A 21,419-nucleotide genomic window follows, 5' to 3' on the forward strand; every position below is an offset into this window, starting at 1 on the left:
AGCCTCACAGGCTAGGACCAGGACCAGGGTGAGCAAATTAAACCTGTCCAAGCTGCTGGGAGATGGGGAGGGGTGTTGGACTGTTTAATTTCTAAGGTTCTTTCCAACACTATTTTTCCTTTAATATAAATAAGTTTGACATTTTTGAAATATGGGATATAAAACAGTTTTCTTCCCCAAATTTAACATGTATAAGAATTGAATGGAACACTTGTTAAAATAAGTTCTGAGCCCAGACATTTGGGATAGGATCTCATACTCTGTATTTTCTGAGGTTAATTCTGAGAATATGGTGTAATCTTTAGGTAAAGTAAGTTTATAAAAGTACTATTCTTTGGCATTTTATGGTTTGGTTTTAGGATGTATTTCATGCAACACATTCTAGTTTTTTTTTTTTTTTTTTTTTTTTTAAGGGAACACTATTTATTTATTTATTTTTTTGGCTGTGTTGGGTGTTCGTTTCTGTGCGAGGGCTTTCTCTAGTTGTGGCGAGCGGGGGCTACTATTCATCGCGGTGCGCGGGCCTCTCACTATCGCGGCCTCTCCCGTTGCAGAGCACAGGCTCCAGACGCGCAGGCTCAGTAGTTGTGGCTCACGGGCCTAGTTGCTCCGCGGCATGTGGGATCCTCCCAGACCAGGGCTCCTACCCGTGTCCCCTGCATTGGCAGGCAGACTCTCAACCACTGCGCCACCAGGGAGGCACCCACATTCTAGTTTTAATTTTTATTTTATATTGGAGTATAGTTGATTTACAATGTTGTGTTAGTTTCAGGTGTACAGCAAAGTGATTTAGTCATACATATACATATATCTGTTCTTTTTCAGATTCTTTTCCCATATAGGTTATTACAGAGTACTGAGTAGAGTTCCCTGTGCTATACTGTAGGTCCTTGTTGATGATCTGTTTTATATATAGTAATGTGCAACACAGTCTTTGTTGATAGTAACCAACACTTTAAAATATTGTAAATATTATTCTAACTTAATTCATTGGTTTGAGTAAAGTGTAAATGTAATTACTTCATAACATTTGCTGATATAATTAGGGTTTTGTAAAGAAATGGAAAATCATTCTAAAAGTGCTAATAATGAAGAAAACAATTGAAGTCAACATTTCTACATAAAACTGTCAATTTGGGTACTGGGGGAAGCAGACACCAAGATGGAGTTTGAAGTGAAAGATAAAGGGAAGAGAGAGCAGGGAACAGCAACGAAAGTCTTCAGATTGAGATGTAGGTTGACACCTGTGAAAGCTGAGAGAGGGAAGGATTGAGGACGAGGGATGGAGATCTTCAAACAGGTAGAGTTCTGAGGAAGTCTGAGCCGGCCTGACGGTCAGCTCTGATTGACCACAGAAGAGACCACTATTGGGCAGACATGGCCAGGCCTTGATTCTCCCATGGTTCTTACTTATTGACTGGGAGTAAGTGTGGGAAAAGTGTGGCCTCTGCTCCAATATGGCGGCAGATCCGAAGTGCTGTAGCTGGTACTGTCAGCCACCTGTACTCCTAGCTACAGGTACTCTCTTGGAGGGAGATCTGAGCAGGACACGTTCATGGCTGCCACAAATCCAAGCCATATTTGTTCCAATACTGGGGGGTGTGCATGCTTACTTGGAGGCATAATTTGACACGATCTGTACTGATGTCTTACAGCTTCTGTTAGTTTGACTCTACTTTTATTGCTTTACATCTCTCAGCTTTCATTTCATCCTATTTTTTTCATATATCAGGTGTACAATATGAATTATTCTATTCATATATAATTTTATTTAAATTGTTATAAAAATAAAATACACTTGTCTGGAGGTGATAGTAAAAAATGCTCTGTAAAGATGTGGGATTTTAAAAACTCAAGAGTCTTATGTTATTCCTCTAGTCTGGAGGCAAGAAGAACTTGCACGCATTAACCAGTCTTTCACTGGAGCTGAAAGGAAAGCTGCTTTGTGTGAACTCCTGGAAAAAGAGACCCAGATAATTGCTTCCATTGGGAGACATAGATACATCGCTTATACAGCTAACCAGGAAGCATCGATACAAGCTTTTTTGGATAAGGTAATTGAAGTAACAATTATTTAAATATGAATGTATCCTGAATTTAAAAATATAGAATAATTATCAAAAGAAGAGACTTACACTGTAAGAATTTGTGTGAATTTTGTTTAGTATTTTGGTGACATATTTATTTAAATTTTGTATATATTTTTCTTTCTTCTTATACAGCTTTAGATTTTCACTGCAGCCTAGAATAACGATTGACAAGTCACATAAAATTAACGTGTTCTTAAGAAAAGAGCTATGAAGGAAAAAATGGAGACACCACCTTTGTGACTCTGTTCATTTAGACTTAGGCTGGCTATAGAAATTAGATGAATTGCACACCCTGATAAAATGTAGAGTACTGAAGTCACAAAATGTCTGGATCTGCAGTGCCCCATAGTAAGCAACCTGGGGGAAATAGCTATAGACTAGTGTTTCTGCTTTTGTTCACCAGGTCATTAAGTGACTAGAAATTTCTGACCCAAAGGATATATGATTATTGAAAACCATGAAAACATACAATTAAGGGGAAAACTAAAGTAATTACCCTTTTGTGGTGAAACTGCCTGCTTGATATTGAATGGCCTGTTTCCATAGTGACCAATTTCCTTTTATAAACTTGATCTTTCCAAACAATTAAAAGCCAATCCAGCCACCAGAAGAAAAGGGATGGAGTTCTTCAAGATATTCTCCTGTAGTGATTCTGGTTGTATGATTCTTGTTATTTGAGAACATTTGTTCTTAAAAACCATATTTTTTGATACTATAAATGCCCCCCATTCACCTTACTTATACGCTCTCCTGTTTGATCTCAATTTTTCTTGTGGTTTTAACTACTGCTTGCATCCTGGAACTCCCTACAGTTCCAGGCCAGACCTCTCTTAGGAGCTTCCAAATCACATCCTGAATTGCCTACTATCATTGCTCTTTGGATGTCCCCAGAGTAAACCTCAAGTTGACATGTCAACCCCTGAGTCATAGCATCTTACCTTTCCTTGACCCCTCACCTCCAAACTGATCCTCTTCTGTATCACTCACATAATTTATCTTCTGTGAATGTTTCATCATCTACTTAAGTTGCTTCAGACAGAAACCTGGGCATTATTCTTGACGTCCCACTTAGCCACCAAACTGTCTGTTCTATTACTTTAGTAATCTCCTCAGTTCTTTACTTCTTCCTTTCCAAACTCACTACCACTGCCTACAGGGAAGTGGCTCTGCCATGCACCTTGATGACCTTGCGTGTATCCAAATACGCCACGTAAACAAAGACTTGGACCACAGCTAATCTGAGTCTTGGTGGAATGCCTTGTGATCCTGCTGGCACTGGAGAGGATGGGAAGCTTCTGAGATGTTATGGAACAGCTCCCCTCTCCTGCTTCCCTATCTCCTCTGAGAGGCTGTCATAAGACAGGTCTTGCCTTGTGTGTGTAAACTTGACACTGATTTAATTGGATCTGGATTTCCTTCCCATCTGGATTACTTTATGTCCCCAAATGAGGCTTTCGACCTCCAGTCTCACTTCTTAATTCCCTCCTCCATCATCCGTATTGTTGCCATAGGGACCTCATTCAACACAACTCTGCCCCTGGCCCTCCTTGTTGCCCTCAAGGAACAAGGACTTTTATAGTCGATTCTTGGCACACTTGACCCATCCCACAGTTGTTTATCATCTCTGCTTGCACACTACAGCCATACTGTTTCAGCTACGCTCAGTTACTTGCACGTTCACAGAAAGACCACATGCTCTCAATGCTTTTGCATCTGCTGTGGCCTCTACATGGAACATCCTTGCCTTCCTTCCTCAGTGACCAAGTAGTCACCCTTCAAAACAAGCTCAGATGTCCCTTCTTCCGGGAAGGATCACTGATCCTCCTACTTTAGCCTGTACTATATACCTTCATAAGACTCTGTTTCATTTTTGTCTTAGTACATAGTGGTCAGTTTTTATTATATCTGTTTACATGTCTGAATCCTTCCTAGATTCTGAGTTTCTTAAGGCAAGAGCCATCTTTTATGTGCATAGCCTCATATCCTAGCTCAGTGCTCATCATAGAGTATCAATAAGTGCTTGTGGAGGAAGGTGGGGAGGAAAAATAAGGGAAAGAAATAATGGCTTGTAATTTTTTTTAAAAAAATTATTTATTTATTTTTGGTTGCATTGGGTCTGTTGCTGCGCGCGGGCGGCGAGCTGGGGCTACTCTCCGTTGCGGTGCGCGGGCTTCTCATTGCGGTGGCTTCTCTTGTTGCGGAGCACAGGCTTCAGTAGTGTGACGTGCGGGCTCCAGTAGTTGTGGCTCGTGGGCTCTACAGCACAGGCTCAGCAGTTGTGGCACACGGGCTTAGCTGCTCCTACGGCATGTGAGATCTTCCCAGACCAGGGCTCGAACCCGTATACCCTGCACTGGCAGGCGGATTCTTAACCACTGTGCCACCAGGGAAGCCCCAATGATTTGTAATTTTATATTTCAGGTACTATGAGAAAATATGCAATGTATATACTATCATTTCAAATTCTTGAATATCTTCATTCTAGAATAGCTGAGTTCTACTGTATGGAAGCCATAATATTCATACTTCTCCAGAGTCATATTTTGAGCTAAACTTATTCCTTTAGCAAGTTGTTCTATGTTGAATCCAGCTTCATCACTGGGAACTGTGTTCCTTATGTGTCTGTTTGTTAACCTTAAGAGGACAGCATGGACCCAGGGCACAAGAAAGAGCTGGAGGCCTCTCAGATGCCAATGGACAGGGAAGATGGGTGGTACCTACCTTCCTTATTTAAGGCTGAACCTTGTACAGGATTTCCTGCTTGTGTTTCATCTGCTGCTTTGTTTCCTATAAGCGATTTTAAATTCTTGTTGTAAATACTTATACAGTGTCTGTTCTTCATTATGCCTGCACACCCCTCACCCCACCCCCCAACCTCCAGCTTCATGTCTAGCATTGTCCCTAAACACGTTTTGAATTATAGAGAGTCCAAAGGTAGGTCAAGTCCCAACATATAAAAGCGCCTCTGGAGCCAGTTGATGACAATTACTCTCTGTCATGAAGTAAGAAGTTCTTTAAATTTCACCAAAAAAGATGAGATGGGGAGATTTTGTTCATGAGAATTCCTGTGAGGAAGGAAGATTTTTTTTTTTTTTTGGTAAATATTTTGATAAGTTTTGGGGTAGAATCGGAGACCCTAAAGGATCCTGAGTATGGGAAGAATTGCTCTATCCCAGGAAAATGGAGGTTTTTGAGTGTTGCCAGGAGAGAGAGTAGAGGGAGGACAGTTAGAAGGCAGTGGGGCACAATGTGGCTTCTTGTAACTTCATTAATTATATCACTAATCATTGAAATATTAAGTGCAAGATGATTTTTTTTTTCATAAGAGGAAAAGGAGCAAGAGAAATGACTGGGCCTTAATGACTGATTCAGGGCAGCACACAAAGATGCAGGATCAGAAGATGGCAGGAAGGATGGAAAAGTTAGCCACAAGAACTTGTAGAAATCAAGGGAAAGGCTTTTGTGTGGGTCATAGGTTTTTGTGTGGGTCATAGGTTTTAGAATTGGGGTTCTGAACCTGTGGTCACCCCAGCTGATAAACCAGTTAATCTCACCAATCCCCAGGCTAAGACTTAGAGGAAATGGACATTTTAGCTGATACAAGAGAATTTTACCTCAGTTTTGACCAAAGTGTTATACAGGGCAAGACACACAACCACAGAATGGAACAACTGCACTTGAGGTCAATCCCCCGTCCATTACGTAGCCTAATTAGTCCATTCTTTAAAAATATTGACCAACGGTGACTTTTGATCTGCTTTTAACCTGTTACAGTAAATTGTGAAATCTTTGTTATTCTAAAACAAAGTCATTTAAATCACCTTTTTGTATATGATGCCATAATAAACATCATAGAAAACAATTAAGGTAGATTTTATAGTTTTTTGTTGTAAATAGTTATACCCGTTCTATTCCGTTTTATGCCTATCCCACCCCACCCATGCCTAGCATTATCTCCAATAAATATTCAGGAGGAGTCAGTGTTGATTTCATGAAACTTGAAGTAACTTATTCTACAGTTGTTTTGATTGCTAAGAAAAAACAGCTTATAAGTAAAATCCCTGAGGCTCGATAAGGTCAGAGTTTTTTCAAATGTTAACGCTAACAACCAGGGCCATGATGCGGATTTTAAGATCCACATTTAACACCATAACATATAGATATGTAAAGAGAATATTTACTTTCCCATAATTCGGAAATAACTCTGGAAAATAAAATTTTATGGTTTGGTTTTAGTTTAACTTCAGTGTGTCTAAGTATTATGTAGTGTATTAAACTAATATTTTATTTTTTATCTTCTTATCCTGGACACAGAATTTCTCTGAGTAGTGAATGATTACTATTTTAAATTAGTCCAATAAAAGCACTGAACTAATCAGTTATTAGGGATTCTATACTAAGCCTTCATTCTCCATAAAAAGTTTAATCTAAAGATTTTTGAAGCATTAGTTAAATAATTTGTAATTTTATCACATCAAACATTGACATCCACGGGTTGTCAAATGTTAAAAACTCATAAATTGACAGAGGTGAAGAAATTCAGGTCAAGAAATTTGAATGAAAAATCATCAGCCAGTTTCTAATATATCTTGGGTACTGCTTACCCAAACTGTGTAAAGAGACAATTTGAATTTCTGCAAGAGGTTTTCCCTAGAGTCAAGGCCATTTATTTCTTTGATTCTCTTTGATTTACACACCACTTCTCACAATCACAAGCTAAAAAACTGCAATCTACTTTAGCTGTGTCATTTAATTTTTTTTCTCCTTACTCAGGTGGCCAACAGGTAATGGGATAGAAAAATGCAACCAGCTCTTGCCTCTCTCTGAGTACCACAGTACACAGGGGTGTCCTCTATGGACGGACAAAACCACTTTGCTGTGTAAAAGAAAAGTTGATCACTACCCAGTAGCTCTGGGGGGTTAGTGTTATTCTTAATTTGTCCCCTGAGGGTCTAGAGTATTAATTTAGGAGAAAGAAAAGACCGTCTCTCACAGTGCAGCCATTTCTTCTCTTTCGTGGAAGCTTGCTGCTCTCAAGGTTTTTATCTCTCCATCTTCCCTTCCTCAAAATGTGTCTTCCTGCTGTTCTTCTGTTCCTCTCCTCCAGAGTCTATGCTGTTTCATTTGTTGGCAGCTAAGTGGAATTTATTAGCCTCCTGTTTTCTGAAGCAATTTAAGAACATGATTGTTGTACATCTCTTATTGCAGTCAAAGCATTCAAAGAAAAAAAAGACATAGAAAGAGAAATAAGCAAAGTTGACATTTTCCTGCATCAGAATAAAAGAAATACCTTAAGGCCTGCAATCAGAGAAGCTTAGACTTGAAGACCAGGTTATCAGTGTTGGCAGAAATAAATCCAAATATAAAAACAACTTTGCCAAACAGATTTTTTTTAATGTCATTTCAGTGCTTACACTAGGGAACTCAAACTTCAAATCTAGGAATCTTTGATTACATCACTCAGTTCCCTTTAATCTGGCTAACTCCTAGTTATTCTTCAGGTTTTATCTTAGATATTATTTTCTTTTCACCAGTTAAGTGCTTCATATCAAACAGTAGTTACCTGTTTACCTGCATCATCAAGCATAATCAACTTTTATTTTAATTATTTATTAATCTTTCTATGCTCTTAGATTTAAGAGTTCATGAAATTAGAATTTATCTACTTGCTACCTAGTACACTGACCAGTTTATAGTAAACACAATAAATACTTATTGAATGAATGAATGAATACTATAGGCCCTGTGAAATATATAAAACTACATAAAAAATTTATTTCTTATAATCTGTAAGGAGAAATAGAGTTATAATTATAGAACAAATTGCATTGCCCCACTGCATACTGTGTGTGTGTGTGTTTTTACATGTACAATAGGACAGATAATAGTGATTTCAGTGGTTTCAAACCATAGTAGTTAGGAATCTTTATAGAAAAGTTAGGATTTAAGTTAAAAATCGAAGGGTAGAAACGATTTGGATGTTAAATATATTTGGAAAAAATCCAAGGTATTACTATATCACAGTATCTTAGATGGGGCTAAAAACTTGGAGGGAAGGTAGAGTTAAATCAATACAACAGCTGAAAAAAACCACAATAAAGTAGATGGACTAAGCATTTCATTAAAAGGTTATTGTACTTGGATTATTACAAATGAAATAACTTATCAGCCTGAAGAGCTAAAGGTATTGATCACATTACTGGAAGAAGGGAAATTGCATTTAATACAGCCACCCTGAGGAAAACTGTGCGCAAAGATTAAGGCTTTAGACTTTAGAATATTGCTATATGAAACTTAGCCTAAGATTGCTTATTCCTTAAAGGTTTTAAAAAGAGCTTTGCAGCAAACGTTAGATTTCAGTAACACTCTGAGGCCTACCCCAAACAAGGCTGTATCCATTTAAAACAATATATTTTAAAAATTTCTAAGTGATAATAATTAAATCATAAAATATTTTCTTATGGAGCTATTTCCCTTTTGTAATCCTTAATAAATTTAATTAATTTTATCAATCTGCTAATTAACTCTATATTATTTAATATTAGATTTATGACTTAAAAATAGAAACTAATCATAGGGCTGCAGCTTCTCATTTGCTAGATTAAAACTAGAACTGAGGATCTAAAGTTTCTGATGAAGATTCCTAGCTCTGCACAACATTCATTTTACCTTTTATCAGAAAATGATGCCATTACTTTGAAAACATATCAAATATAGTTGTTAAATGGTAGCTTTGTAGTTTTCAATGTAATTTAGCTAATATGAAATGTAAAATAATTAAAGGTAAATTGAGGCTGTAACTAAAAATTCATACTACTATCATACTAAATACAGCCTTAAGCGGTTTCTCTATTTGGCTGTTCTACATTCCTGATGATTTATTGTGATACATGGGCTTCTATTTAAACTTTAAATTATATCAAATCTAAGATTTAAATGCTTGCAAGTATGGCATAAATTGGACTACAGGTCTCCAAAGCAATTACCAATCAGTCTACAAAACTGCAGCATTTGGACAGTTAGAAACCGTGATCAACGTAGCCTCCTTTTTGATAGATTATAATCAGGGAAAGAAACTGAGCAGCTTTATACCTTAAAGTAGAAGAGTCAGTGAATTTTCACTGTGCTCTTTCTAGGTCGATGCATCTTCTCTTAAAGTCTCAATAGTTTGAGTAGGAGGGAACAAAAGCACTGGCAAACATAGTCTTTAAATATTTGGTTGTGGTCCTGAGTCAGTGGAGGACTCACTCCATTTCCTGTCTCTGAATTCTTAGCCTGGGACTCCTCACATGAGCTTCAGGGCAAGTTAGCTCCATCTTTGACCCTCAGTTCAGGAGACGGGCTATGTTGGGAGGCATCAAGCCAGATTTGGAAGTAGGAAGTGAGAATCTTAGCCATTGTCAGGGAGGCAGGGGCCACAGCACTGCTAAAATAGCTAAATACAGCTGCTTCCCTATGGACATCTGCTTTGTGAAGAACTGTGGACTTGTTAGAGATTTATTTTTATAGGAAACAGAACTGTAACTGAGTCCCATATTGCTATATCTGTAGGTTTAACGCCTTGAGGATTGTAATCATTGTTCCACAAGGGTTGTTCTCAATTGGCAAGGCATGATCAAGACACCTTCATACAACTCAGTATAACTGAACCAAGTAGATCATTTTTTTAGCATTCTAAATAGCATGCTTTGTTCCCCAGGGGTTATTTCATAAATCCATCAAGCTAACCATCATACTAGTTATTACCAATTAGTAGCAAATTCTGAATCCTGAGGAAGTGTTTGTACTTCTGCAGACTAAAGCTCTCTCTCATTTTTTTCCCTAAATTGTTTTACTTTCCCATGGTCTACAAATTCTTCAAATAATTTTCTTAAGTTTTAGTGATAGTTTTATTCCATAAAGCACATGATAATAAGGTTAACTTATAGTAGAAGGAACAAAATTATTTTTGAACCTTTAATTAACTGATAATTATAAACATTATTTTTAAGTGTTCAGCTCCAAAGCTATGGAGAACATTTGATGGCAAAATAATTGAGATGGATACACAATTCACCATCAGAGCCAGAGAGCTGCAAAACATCTATAACTGCATTATGCTGAAAAATATCTCTCAAGATGAGAGACTGGATGTGCTGTTAACACTCAAACATACTGTAAAGGTACGTTAGTTTCTCTTAGTTTTTGGGTATCACTACCACTATCAATAAAAAAATTGAATACTAACATAAACAAGATGGTTTGTATTAAGTAATTATAAAGATAATAAATGTCTATATATATGAATTTTATTTTGTGAACAACTATATTGTTTGGGTATAATTGGGGGAGGATATGGTTTATGCATTAACATTTATCTACAGGTTCTCAAACTATATATTATGACACATACAAAAGTAAATATAACACAATGAATATTCTAAATGTAAATGTATCCTTAACTTTGCAATGAATGTAGATATATACAGCATGAGATTAGTACTCAACTCAGTTCAATAAAACAGCAATTAGGGAGAGAGAGTATGAGAATAAATGAATAGGAATGATATCTAGGCCCCATTTCAGAGCAGTTAAATCAAATTCTCAAGTGTGAGGGCACTGTTAAAATCTTTTAAAATCTTCCCTAGGTCATTCTAATGTGCCCTCAGGGTCAAAGACCACTGATGCAGACTCTTGAATTAGCCATACCAAGTACATATTAAAAAGAAGAGAAGAGCATTATTTTACAGTTACTGACGTTACCCTCTGACTCCTTCATTCAAACTATGGTTTTTGTAGTCCCTCTTGGGCAGTCGGAGCAACTTACTTCTATTTTATTACTTCTAAATCCTTCTACTTTAATCACTTCACTCTTACTTGGGCTTTCTTATTCAATCACCATCATTTCTATTACTTTGTTAAAGATTATTGTGAATTATATAAACATGCAGAAAAAAATGTATAAAACATACGTGTATAGTTTAGCAAATATAAAACCACCAATCTTGTTACTGCCCTCTGGCCCCAAAACAGGACATTGCCAACGTCCCCCTTTCTCTTCATATCTGCAACTCACCCTCTCGTCCTCTAAAAGTAATTACCATACAGACTTTCATGGTAGTCATTTCCTTGATTTTTCTTCATAGTTACCACCTCTGTATACATCTCTAAATAATATGGTGTAGTGTTGTTTATTTTTGGATTTTATTTAAATGGAATGAGACTGTATGTATTATTTTGTGCCTTGCTTCATTTGCTCAACATTAATTTGTAAGATTTAAACTTGTTACTGTATATAGCTCTAGTTAATTCATGTCCATATATCAGGTAATATTCTACTGTATGAATAAGCCGTCATTATTTATGTAATCAATTTATTTATGGATATTTAGCTGTTTCTAATTTTGAGCTGGTGTGAACGATGACTCCATGCACATTTTTTAAAGCACTTAAGAGTAGAATTGCTGGGTTGTAGATTATGCATATCTTAAGTTCTACTAGATAATGTCAAAATTTTTTCTAAATTAGTGGCACCAATTTATACTTATGTCAGCAATGTTTTGTTACCTTTGGGATGTAGTTTTCAGTTTGTTTGGGTGATAATTTTAAAAACTAGTGATTTTTAAAATTCTATACTGAATATGGTTGTGTTTTACACAGGAACATGAATGTAAACTGACTCAGGAAATTCTAGAATTGATTGACAGGGAAGTTGACCTTATGATGAGAGGAGTCAAGCATGAGAACCTTGAAGGACTCAGAAAAAGGATTGCAACACTCTTTTTTCATTACATCAAAACACCTCTGTTTAATCCAGAAGTTGCAAGACACCTGAAGGTACTCTACCTTTTCTTCCCTGTATTCCTTTATCAAAATACTAAGACGTGCTATAGTAAGTCGAAGTATATGCAGATTTTGCTTTAATACTTTACTAGGGGGTCCATGTGGAAGACCATCTTATTGGTGAAATCTCCTGTGAATGATATTTTTTGTTGATAAATGAATCATTTAACTTTCTCTGTTTGTATTTCCAAGCATGAATTCTCTCCTACTCTCTGGATTAAATATCCAGTTGAACATTACAGTGTGTGGAGCACGTCATGATCTCTCACACCATCATGCTTTTCCACGTACTGTTGCTTCCATTTGGAATGCTGTCCCCTACTTTACCCAGCCAACCCCTCTTCATTTTCTAAGTCTCAATTCACATGTACCTTCCTTCATTAGGCCTCAGAGAAAGTTAAACTCTTCATATCTGAGATTCTACATACACCTGTTTGTGTTCCTTTATAATACTTAACACGGAGTTATAATTATTACTGAACAGATCCACATAGATATCCTGCGAGAACTTCAAATGTAACACGTATCTGAATTAAACTACCTTTTCCAACTCTAACATGTTTAGCCTTCTTTGGGGATTTTTCTCTCTAAAGCCAAGATAAGTGCCTTTCTGCCTTCTTACTTTGCAAAACTATTTAAAACACCTTTAGTAAAGTTTTTGGGGGGGGTGGTTTGCTAAAGAATTTGAAACAGCATTTTGTTCCAGTGATTATGTTTAGACTAATAATCTATTTAAGAAGCTGACTAAACATGTATTTTGCTTTTTTAACATAAACAAAATCTCAATATTTAGTGAAAATTTTTAGAAAAATTAAAATTGTTTATTTTTTATATTCTTTCTTTTTAATGAAGTTTTGAAACTTAACTGTATTGCAAGATAATTTCAAAATATAACAGAAGTTCAAGAGAAAAGTTGACCATTGAATTATTTCTTATTCACATCGGTGTTTCATTTTTCCAAGCTACCTTTTAGTCTTCTATAGACCTACTCAGTTTTTATATGCTTGCAGTAGTATAATAGAATTTAATATTCTACACATTCATATAACATTGAATCATTTTATTCACTTTTTAAATTTACCTTTGGTAAAATGCAATCTTTTTGGTGAGTTTTGACAAATTCAGAGTCATACAATCAACAGCCAACAGCACAGTCAACATAAAAAATAGTCTTATCACCTCCCCCAAATTCTCTCATGCTGCTACTTTGTAATCAGCCCTTCCCCTGGCTACCTAACCCTTGGCAAACACTGATCGGAATTTTATTTCTATAGTCATACCTAACCTAGAGTGTCACATAAATGGAATGATATGCTATGTGCAAGTATACCATGTCTTATTGCACTTCACTTTACTGAGCTTTGCAGATACTGTGTATGTGTTCTTTTTCTTTTTCTTTTTTTTTTTTTTTTTTTTTACAAATTGAAGGTTGTGACAACCCTGCATCGAGCAAGTCTGTTGGCACAATTTTTCTAAGAGTATTTGCTCACTTTGTGTCTCTGTGTCACATTTTTGTAATTCTTGGAATGTTTCAGGCTTTTTCATTATTGTTATATTTGTTATGGTGATCTGTGGTCACTGATCTTTGATGTTACTATTGTAATTGTTTTGGGGCACTATGGACCTCACCCACATAAAACAGCGGACTTAATTGACGTGTGTGTGTCCTGACTGCTCCACCAACTGGTGGTACTTCCAACTCTCTCCCTCTCCTCAGGTTTCCCTATCCCCTGAGACACTACATTATTGAGATTAGGCCAATTAATAACCCTACAACAGCCTCTAAGAGTTCAAGTGAAAGGAAGAGTTGCACACCTCTCCCTTTAAATTGGAGAATTTAAAGCTAGAAATGATTAAACTTAGTGAGGAAGGCTTGTCGAAAGCTGAAATAGGCCAAAAGTTAAGCCTCTTGCACTAAATAGTTAGTCAACTTGTAAATGCAAAGGAAAAGTTCTTGAAGGAAATTAAAAGTGCTACTTCAGTGAACACATGAGTGCTGAGAAAATGAAACAGCCCTATTGCTGATATGGAGAGAATTTGAATGGTCTAGATAGAAGATCAAACCAGCCATAACATTTCCATAAGCCAAAGCCTCTTCCAGAGCAAAGCCCTAACTCTCTTTATTTTTATGAAGGTTAATACCAAGTCTCAATAAATTTAAGAATATTGAAATCATATCAAGCATCTTTTCCAACCACAATGCTATGAGACTAGAAATTAACTGCAAGAAAAAAAATTACAAAAAGTAAAAATATTTGGAGGTTAAATAATATGCTGCTAAACATGGGTCACTGAATAAATCAAAGAGGAAATAAAAAAAATACGTGGAGACAATAAAAATGGAAAGACAGTGATCCAAAATCAATGGGATTTAGCAGAAGCAGTTCTAAGAAGGAAGCTGATAGTGATACAAGCCTACATCAGGAAATAAGAAAAATCTCAAAATAAACAACCTAACATTACACCTAAAGGAACTAGAAAAAGAAGAAGAAACAAAACCTAAAGTTAGTAGAAGGAAAGAAATAATACAAATCAGAGCAGAAATAAAGAGACTAATATCAATGAAACTAAGAGCTGGTTCTTTGAAAAGATAAACAAAATTGATAAACTTTTTGCCAGACTCATCAAGAAAAAACAAGGGGCCAAATCAATAAAATCAGAAATGAAAGAGAGGTTACAACCAACACCACAGAAATGAAAGGATCATAAGAAATTCTTATGAACAATTACACACCAATAAAGTGGACAACCTAGAAGAACTGGATAAATTCCTAGAAACATACAATCTCCCAAGACTGAACCTGGAAGAAATAGAAAATATGAACAGACCAATTACCAGTAATGAAATTGATCAGTAATCAAAAACTCCCAACAAATAAAAGTTCAGGCCTAGACTGCTTCACAGGAAATTCTACCAAACATTTAAAGAAGAGTTAACATCTCTCCTTCTCAAACTACTCCAAAAAACTGAAGAGGAAGGAATACTTCCAAACTCATTCTATGAGGCCAGCATCACCCTGATACTGAAACCAGACAAAGACATCACAGAAAATTACACGCCAATATCACTGATGAACATAGATGCAAAAGTCCTCAGCAAAATGTTAGCAAACCGAATTCAGTAACACAGTGGAAGGATCATACACCGTGACCAAGTGGGATTTATCTCTGGGATGCAAGAATGGTTCAATGCTGCAAATCAGTGTGATACACCACATTAACAAAATGAAGAATGACAATTATAAGATCAATTCAACAGATGCAGAAAAAGCTTTGACAAACTTCAACATTCATCTGTGATAAAAACTCTCAACAAAGTGTATAGAGGGAACATACCTCAACATAATAAAGGCCATATATGACAAAGCTACAACCAACATCATAGTAGTGGAAAGGTGAAAGCATTTCCTCTAAGATAGGAACAAGACAAGGATGCCCACTCTTGCCACTTTTATTCAACATAGTGTTGGCAATCCTAACCACAGTAATCGTACAAGAGAAAGAAATGAAGGGAATTCAAATTGGAAAGAAGGAAGTAAAACTATCACTATTTGCAGATGACATGATACTATGTAGAGAAAATCCTAAAGATAACACCAAAAAACTATTAGAATTCATCAATGAATTCAGTAAAGTTGCAGGATACAAAATTAATATACAGAAATCTATTGCATATCTATACACTAATAACAAACCCTCAGAAAGAGAAATTAAGAAAACAATCCCATTTATAATTACATCAAAGAGAATACAATACCTAGGAATAAATCTAACCAACGAGGTAAAACTGGTACTCAGAAAACTATGACATTGATGAGAGAAATTGAAGATGACATAAACAAATGGAAGAATTAATATTGTTAAAATCACATAATATCCAAGGCAATCTACAGATTTAATGCAACCCCTTTCAAAATTCCAAGGGCATTTTCCACAGAACTAGAACAAATAGCTCTAAAATGTGTGTGGAAACACAAAAGACTTTGAGTAGTCAAAACAATCTTGAGAAAGAAGAACACAGCTGGAGGTATCATGCTCCTTGACTTCAGACTCCAAAGCTACAGTAATCAAAACAGTATGGTACTGGCACAGAAACAGATCCATAGATGAGTGAAACAGAATAGAGAGCCCAGAAACAAACCCACATTTATATGGACAATTAATCTATGACAAAGAAGGCAAGAATACACACTGGGGGAAAAGACAGTCTCTTCAATAAATGGTGTTGGGAAAACTGGACAGCCACATGCAAAAGAATCAAACTGGACTACTTTATCACACCAAATACAAAAATCAACTTAATGGAATAAAGACTTAAATGTAAAACCTGAAACCTTAAAACTCTTAGAAGAAAACCTAGGCAGTATGCTCTTTGACATCCGCCTTAGAAGTATTTTTTGGATACGTGTCCTCAGGCAAGGGAAACAAAGCTAAAAATAAGTAAATGGGAGTACATCAAACTAAAAATCTTTTGCACAGTGAATGAAGCTATCAATAAAGTGAAAAGGCAGCATACTGAATGGGAGAAGATATTTCCAAATGAAATGTCTAATTAGAGGTTAATATCCAAAATATACAAAGAATGTATACAACCCAACATCAAAAACAAACAACAGGATTAAAAATGGGCATAGGACCTGAATAGACGTTTTTCCAAGGAAGACATACAGATGGCCAACAGACGCGTGAAAATCTGCTCAACATCACTAATCATCGGGGAAATGCAAATCAAAACCACCATGAGATATCACCTCACACCTGTGAAAGAGCCATCATCAAAAAGACAACAAATAACAAGGGTTGGTGAGGATACGGAGAACAGGGAACCCTTGTGTACTGTTGGTAGAATTTATATTGGTACAGCCGCTATGGAAAACAATGTGGAGGTTCCTCAAAAAATTAAAAATAGAACTGCTATGTAACCCAGCAGTTTCACTTCTGTGTATTTACCCAAAGAAAACAAACAGACTAATTTGAAAAGATATATGTATTCCAGTATTCATTGCAGCACTGTTTATAATAGCCAAGATATGGAAGCAAGCTAATTATCTATTGAAAGACAAATGGATAAAGAAGATGTGGTGTGTGTGTGTGTGTGTGTGTGTGTGTGTGTGTGTGTATACACACCAACACACACACAATGCAGTATTAGGCATAAAGGTGAGATCTTACCATTGGCTACAACATGGATGGATCTAGAGGGTATTATGTTAAGTGAAATAAGTCAGACAGAGAAAGAAAAATACTGCACAACCTCACTTATAAGTAGAATCTAAAAAGTAAAAAAAAGCAAAACGAAAAGAGACTTGTAGATACAGAGAACAAACAGGTGATTGCCAGAAGTAAGAGCGTTGGGGCCGGGGGGGGGGCAAAATAGTTGAGGGGGATTAGGAGGTACAAACCTCTAGTTATGTAGTAAATAAGTCACAGGGAGGTAATATACAGCATAAGGAATATGATCAATAATATTGTAATAACTTTGTACTGGGACAGGTGGTTACTAGACTTATCCAGATGATCATTTCATATTGTATGCAAATGTTAAATCATTATGTAGAACATCTGAAACTAACATAATATTGTACATAAACTATATTTCAATAATTTTTTAAAATAAATAAATAAATACATTTCATAAGGCTATAGCTGCCATAGATAATGACTCCTCTGATGGATGTGGGCAAAGTAAATTGAAAACCTTCTGGAAAGGATTCATCATTCTAGATGCCATTAAGAGCATTTGTGACCCATGGGAGGAGGTCAAAATATCAACATTAACAGGAGTTTGGAAGAAGTTTATTCCATCCCTCATGGATGACTTTGATGGATTCAAGACTTTAGTGGAGGAAGTAACTGCAGATGTGGTGAGACTAGCAAGAGAACTAGAATTAGAAGGGGAGCCTGAAGATGTAATTGAATTGCTCCAACTCATGATAAAACTTTAGTAAATGAGGAGTTGCTTCTTATGGCTGAGCAAATAAAGTGGTTTATTGGAATGGAATCTACTTTTGGTGAAGATGCCGTGAAGATTGTTGGAATCACAACAAATGATTTAGAATATTACATAAACTTAGTTGATGAAGCAGTGGCAAGGTTTGAGAGGAGTCATCCAATTTTAAAAGAAGTTCTACTGTGGGTAAAATGCTGTCAAACAGTATTGCATGCTACTGAGAAACCATTAGCATAATGAAAGGAAGAGTCAATCAGTGCAGCAAACTTGATTGTTGTCTTATTTTAAGAAGCTGCCACAGCTACCCCAAACTTCAGCAATCATCACCCTGACCAGTCAGTAGCCCTTAAGGAGGGCAAGACCCTTCACCAGAAAAAAGAAGACTCAGATGATAGCATCTTGAAGCAATAAAGTATTTTTCATTATGTACATTGTTTTTTTAGACTTAATGCTATTGCACATTTAACAGACTACAGTATAGTGTAAACATAACTTTATATGCACTGGGAAACAAAAAAACTCGTGTGACTTGCTTTATTGCTATTATTCGTTTTATTTCAGTGGTCTGAAACTGAACCTGCAATATCTCCAAGGTATGCCTGTAGTCTTTCGAGACTGGCTTCCTTCATTTAGCACATTGTATTTGATATTCACCCATATTTTTTTAGTGTATCATTAGTTTTTTGTTATAACTGAATAATATTTTTATGGTCTGGGTGTGCCAGAGTTTATCTGTTTACAATTGTAGGACATTAAATTGTTTAGAGTTTTGGGCTTTTGTGAATAAAGTCACTACGAACACTCAATTGTGAGTTTTTGTGTAAGTTGGTTGTTTGGGGTTAAATACCTTGTAAGTGGGATTGTTGAGTCATATGGTAAATGCATATTTACCTTTATAAAGACTGCCAAACATTTTTCCAAACTGATTATACCATGTTGTACTCCATCTGCAATGTATGAGAGTTCCAGTTGCTTTGCATCCTTGTCAGCACTTGGTATTGTCAGTTTTTATTTCATTTTTGGAATTCTAATAGGTGTGTAGTATTTTAATCTGCATTTTCCCAATGAGTAATAATATTAAGCATCTTTTCATGCATGTTTTTGACATGCATATATCTTTTTGGTGAAGTGTCTCTACATATCTTTTGTCACTCCCATTTTTTCAGTTGAGTTGCTTATTTTCTCGTTATTGAAATTTTTAATATATTTTGCATATAAGTCCTTTGTAAGACACATGACTTGCAAATATTTTCTCAGTCTGTGGCTTGTCTTTTTATTCTCTTAACCGTATCTCTAACAGAGCAGAAGTTTTTGTTTTGATGACATTCAATTTGTTCAGTTTTAAAATGGATCATGCTTTTATTGTTTGTTTTGTATTTAAGAAAATTTTGGAAGAATTAATATTTACTACCCAAAGTGATCTACAGCTTCAGTGCAATCAATGCCTATCAAAATTCCAATGGCATTTTTCACAGAGATAGAAAAAAAAAAAATCCTAAAATTTGTATGGAAACACAAAAGACCCAGAGTAACCAAAGCAATCTTGAGAAAGAAGAGCAAAGCTGGAGGCATCACGCTTCCTGATTTCAAACTATATTACAGTGCTATAGTGCTATAGTAATCAAAACAGTATATTATTGGCATAAAAACAGACACATAGGTCAATGAAACAGAATCGAGAGCCCAGAAATTAACCCATACTTATATGGTCAATTAATTTACAACAAAGGAGCCAAGAATACACAACGGGGAAAGGACAGTCTCTTCAATAAATGGTGTTGGGAAAACTGGACAGCCACATGCAAAAGAAATGAAATTGGGCCCTTATCTCACACCACATACAAAAGTCGACTCAAAATGGATTAATTATTTAAATGTAAAACCAGAAACTGTAAATCTACTAGAAGAAAACATAGGGGAAATGTTTCTTGACATTGGCTTTGGCAACAATTTTTTGCTCGTGACACCAAAGGCAAAGGCAACAACAGCAAAAATAGACGAATGGGATTTTATCAACCTAAAAAGTTTTTGCACAACAAAGGAAAGAATTCAACAAATTGAAAGCAACCTATGGAATGGGAGAAAATATTTGCAAACCATTTATCCGATGAGTTAGTATCAAAAACAGCATGTACGACTCAATAACAAAATAATTTTAATCCAATTTAAAAATGGGCAAAGGACCTGAATAAACATTTTCCCAAAGAAGACATACAAATGGCCAACATGTACATGAAAAAGTGCTCATTATCACTAATCAAAGAAATGCAAATCAAAAGCTCAGTGAAATATCATCTCACCAAAGTTAAAATGTCTACTCAAAAAGACAGAGGGTAACAAGTGTTGGCACGGATGTGGAAAAAAGGGAATCCTTGTGCACTGTTAGTGGAAATGTAGCATTATGGAGGGTCCTCAAAAAATTAAAAATAGAACTACCATATAATGCAGAATTTCAAATTTTGAATATTGATAACTGAGCCAATCTAAATTTAGTGTTAAGATAAATGAAATGAGAACACTTGGTTTAGTGGGCTTTAATTTCTGTGTGAATCTAGCTATTGCCTGTAAAAATAATTAACACAGCATAGCACCAAAAATCTAAATTCTTAAAAATAAGTGCCAAAGCACTTTCTTTTCTTTTCTTCTTGGGAAGTTTTCTTACTATTGCAACTCAAAGCCTCTACCGACTCATTTTTTTCAGTCAGTTAATTTTCTAGGTGATTTTACCATGTATATCTAAAAGTTTATGAATAATAGAGATTTTTAATATTTTGGCAGGGTAAATGAATACTACTTGAAATTTAAATTTTGCATAGAGTAGGAAGTTAAGGAAAAAATATGACTTTAAAATTAACCAACTTGTTATCTCATTCTAAGATAAATTAGCCCTTAGCATTTGGCCTGGCTGTTACAGTTTCTTTCTTCCTTTCTTCCTTTCTTTCTTTCTTTTCTTTTTCTTTCTTTCTTTCTCTTTCTTTCCTTTCTTTCTTTCTTTCCTTTTCTTTCTTTTCTTTCTTTCCTTCTTTCCTTCCTTCCTTCCTTCCTTCCTTCCTTTCTTTCTTTCTTTCTTTCTTTTTCTTTCTTTTTCTTTCTTCCTTTCTTTCTTTCTTCCTTCCTTCCTTCCTTCCTTTCTTTCTTTCTTTCTTTCTTTCTTTTTCTTTCTTTTTCTTTCTTCCTTTCTTTCTTTCTTCCTTCCTTCCTTCCTTCCTTTCTTTCTTTCTTTCTTTCTTTCTTTCTTTCTTTTTCTTTCTTTCTTTCTTTCTTTCAGGTCCCTCAAGACCCACTGAAGTTTTATAAGAAGATTTACTTTTGCCTCAGTTGCCAGCTCTATTTGCCTTCTACAGAGTTTGCTGTATCATCCACCTCACACCACATTTACCGCTGTCGTCACTGCATTAACCTTGACAATGAGACTCAAAAACGAGAATCATGTTTGAAGTACAAATGTTTACTTCAACGACTTTACTATTCAGAAGCTGATTATGAAGATGATTCTAAAATTGCTTTCCTGATGCAGGTATGATAGTAAATGTTGCCAATCATGGATGAAATTTGTC

General features: G+C 35.7%; 1 protein-coding gene across 1 annotated transcript in view; it reads left to right on the plus strand.

Moving 5' to 3' along the window:
- The window catches only part of IQUB (IQ motif and ubiquitin domain containing), a 56,805-nt gene that overhangs the window by 29,385 nt on the left and 6,001 nt on the right, over nt 1-21,419 (plus strand). The window contains exons 7-10 of the mRNA XM_007471290.1: nt 1,879-2,054; nt 10,082-10,252; nt 11,730-11,906; nt 21,131-21,379. Coding sequence (XP_007471352.1) covers nt 1,879-2,054; nt 10,082-10,252; nt 11,730-11,906; nt 21,131-21,379 — 773 coding nt within the window. The remainder of the gene's footprint in view (nt 1-1,878; nt 2,055-10,081; nt 10,253-11,729; nt 11,907-21,130; nt 21,380-21,419) is intronic.

Source organism: Lipotes vexillifer, unplaced genomic scaffold (genome assembly GCF_000442215.2).
Source record: "Lipotes vexillifer unplaced genomic scaffold, Lipotes_vexillifer_v1.1 scaffold618, whole genome shotgun sequence".
NCBI classification, from domain to species: domain Eukaryota; kingdom Metazoa; phylum Chordata; class Mammalia; order Artiodactyla; family Lipotidae; genus Lipotes; species Lipotes vexillifer.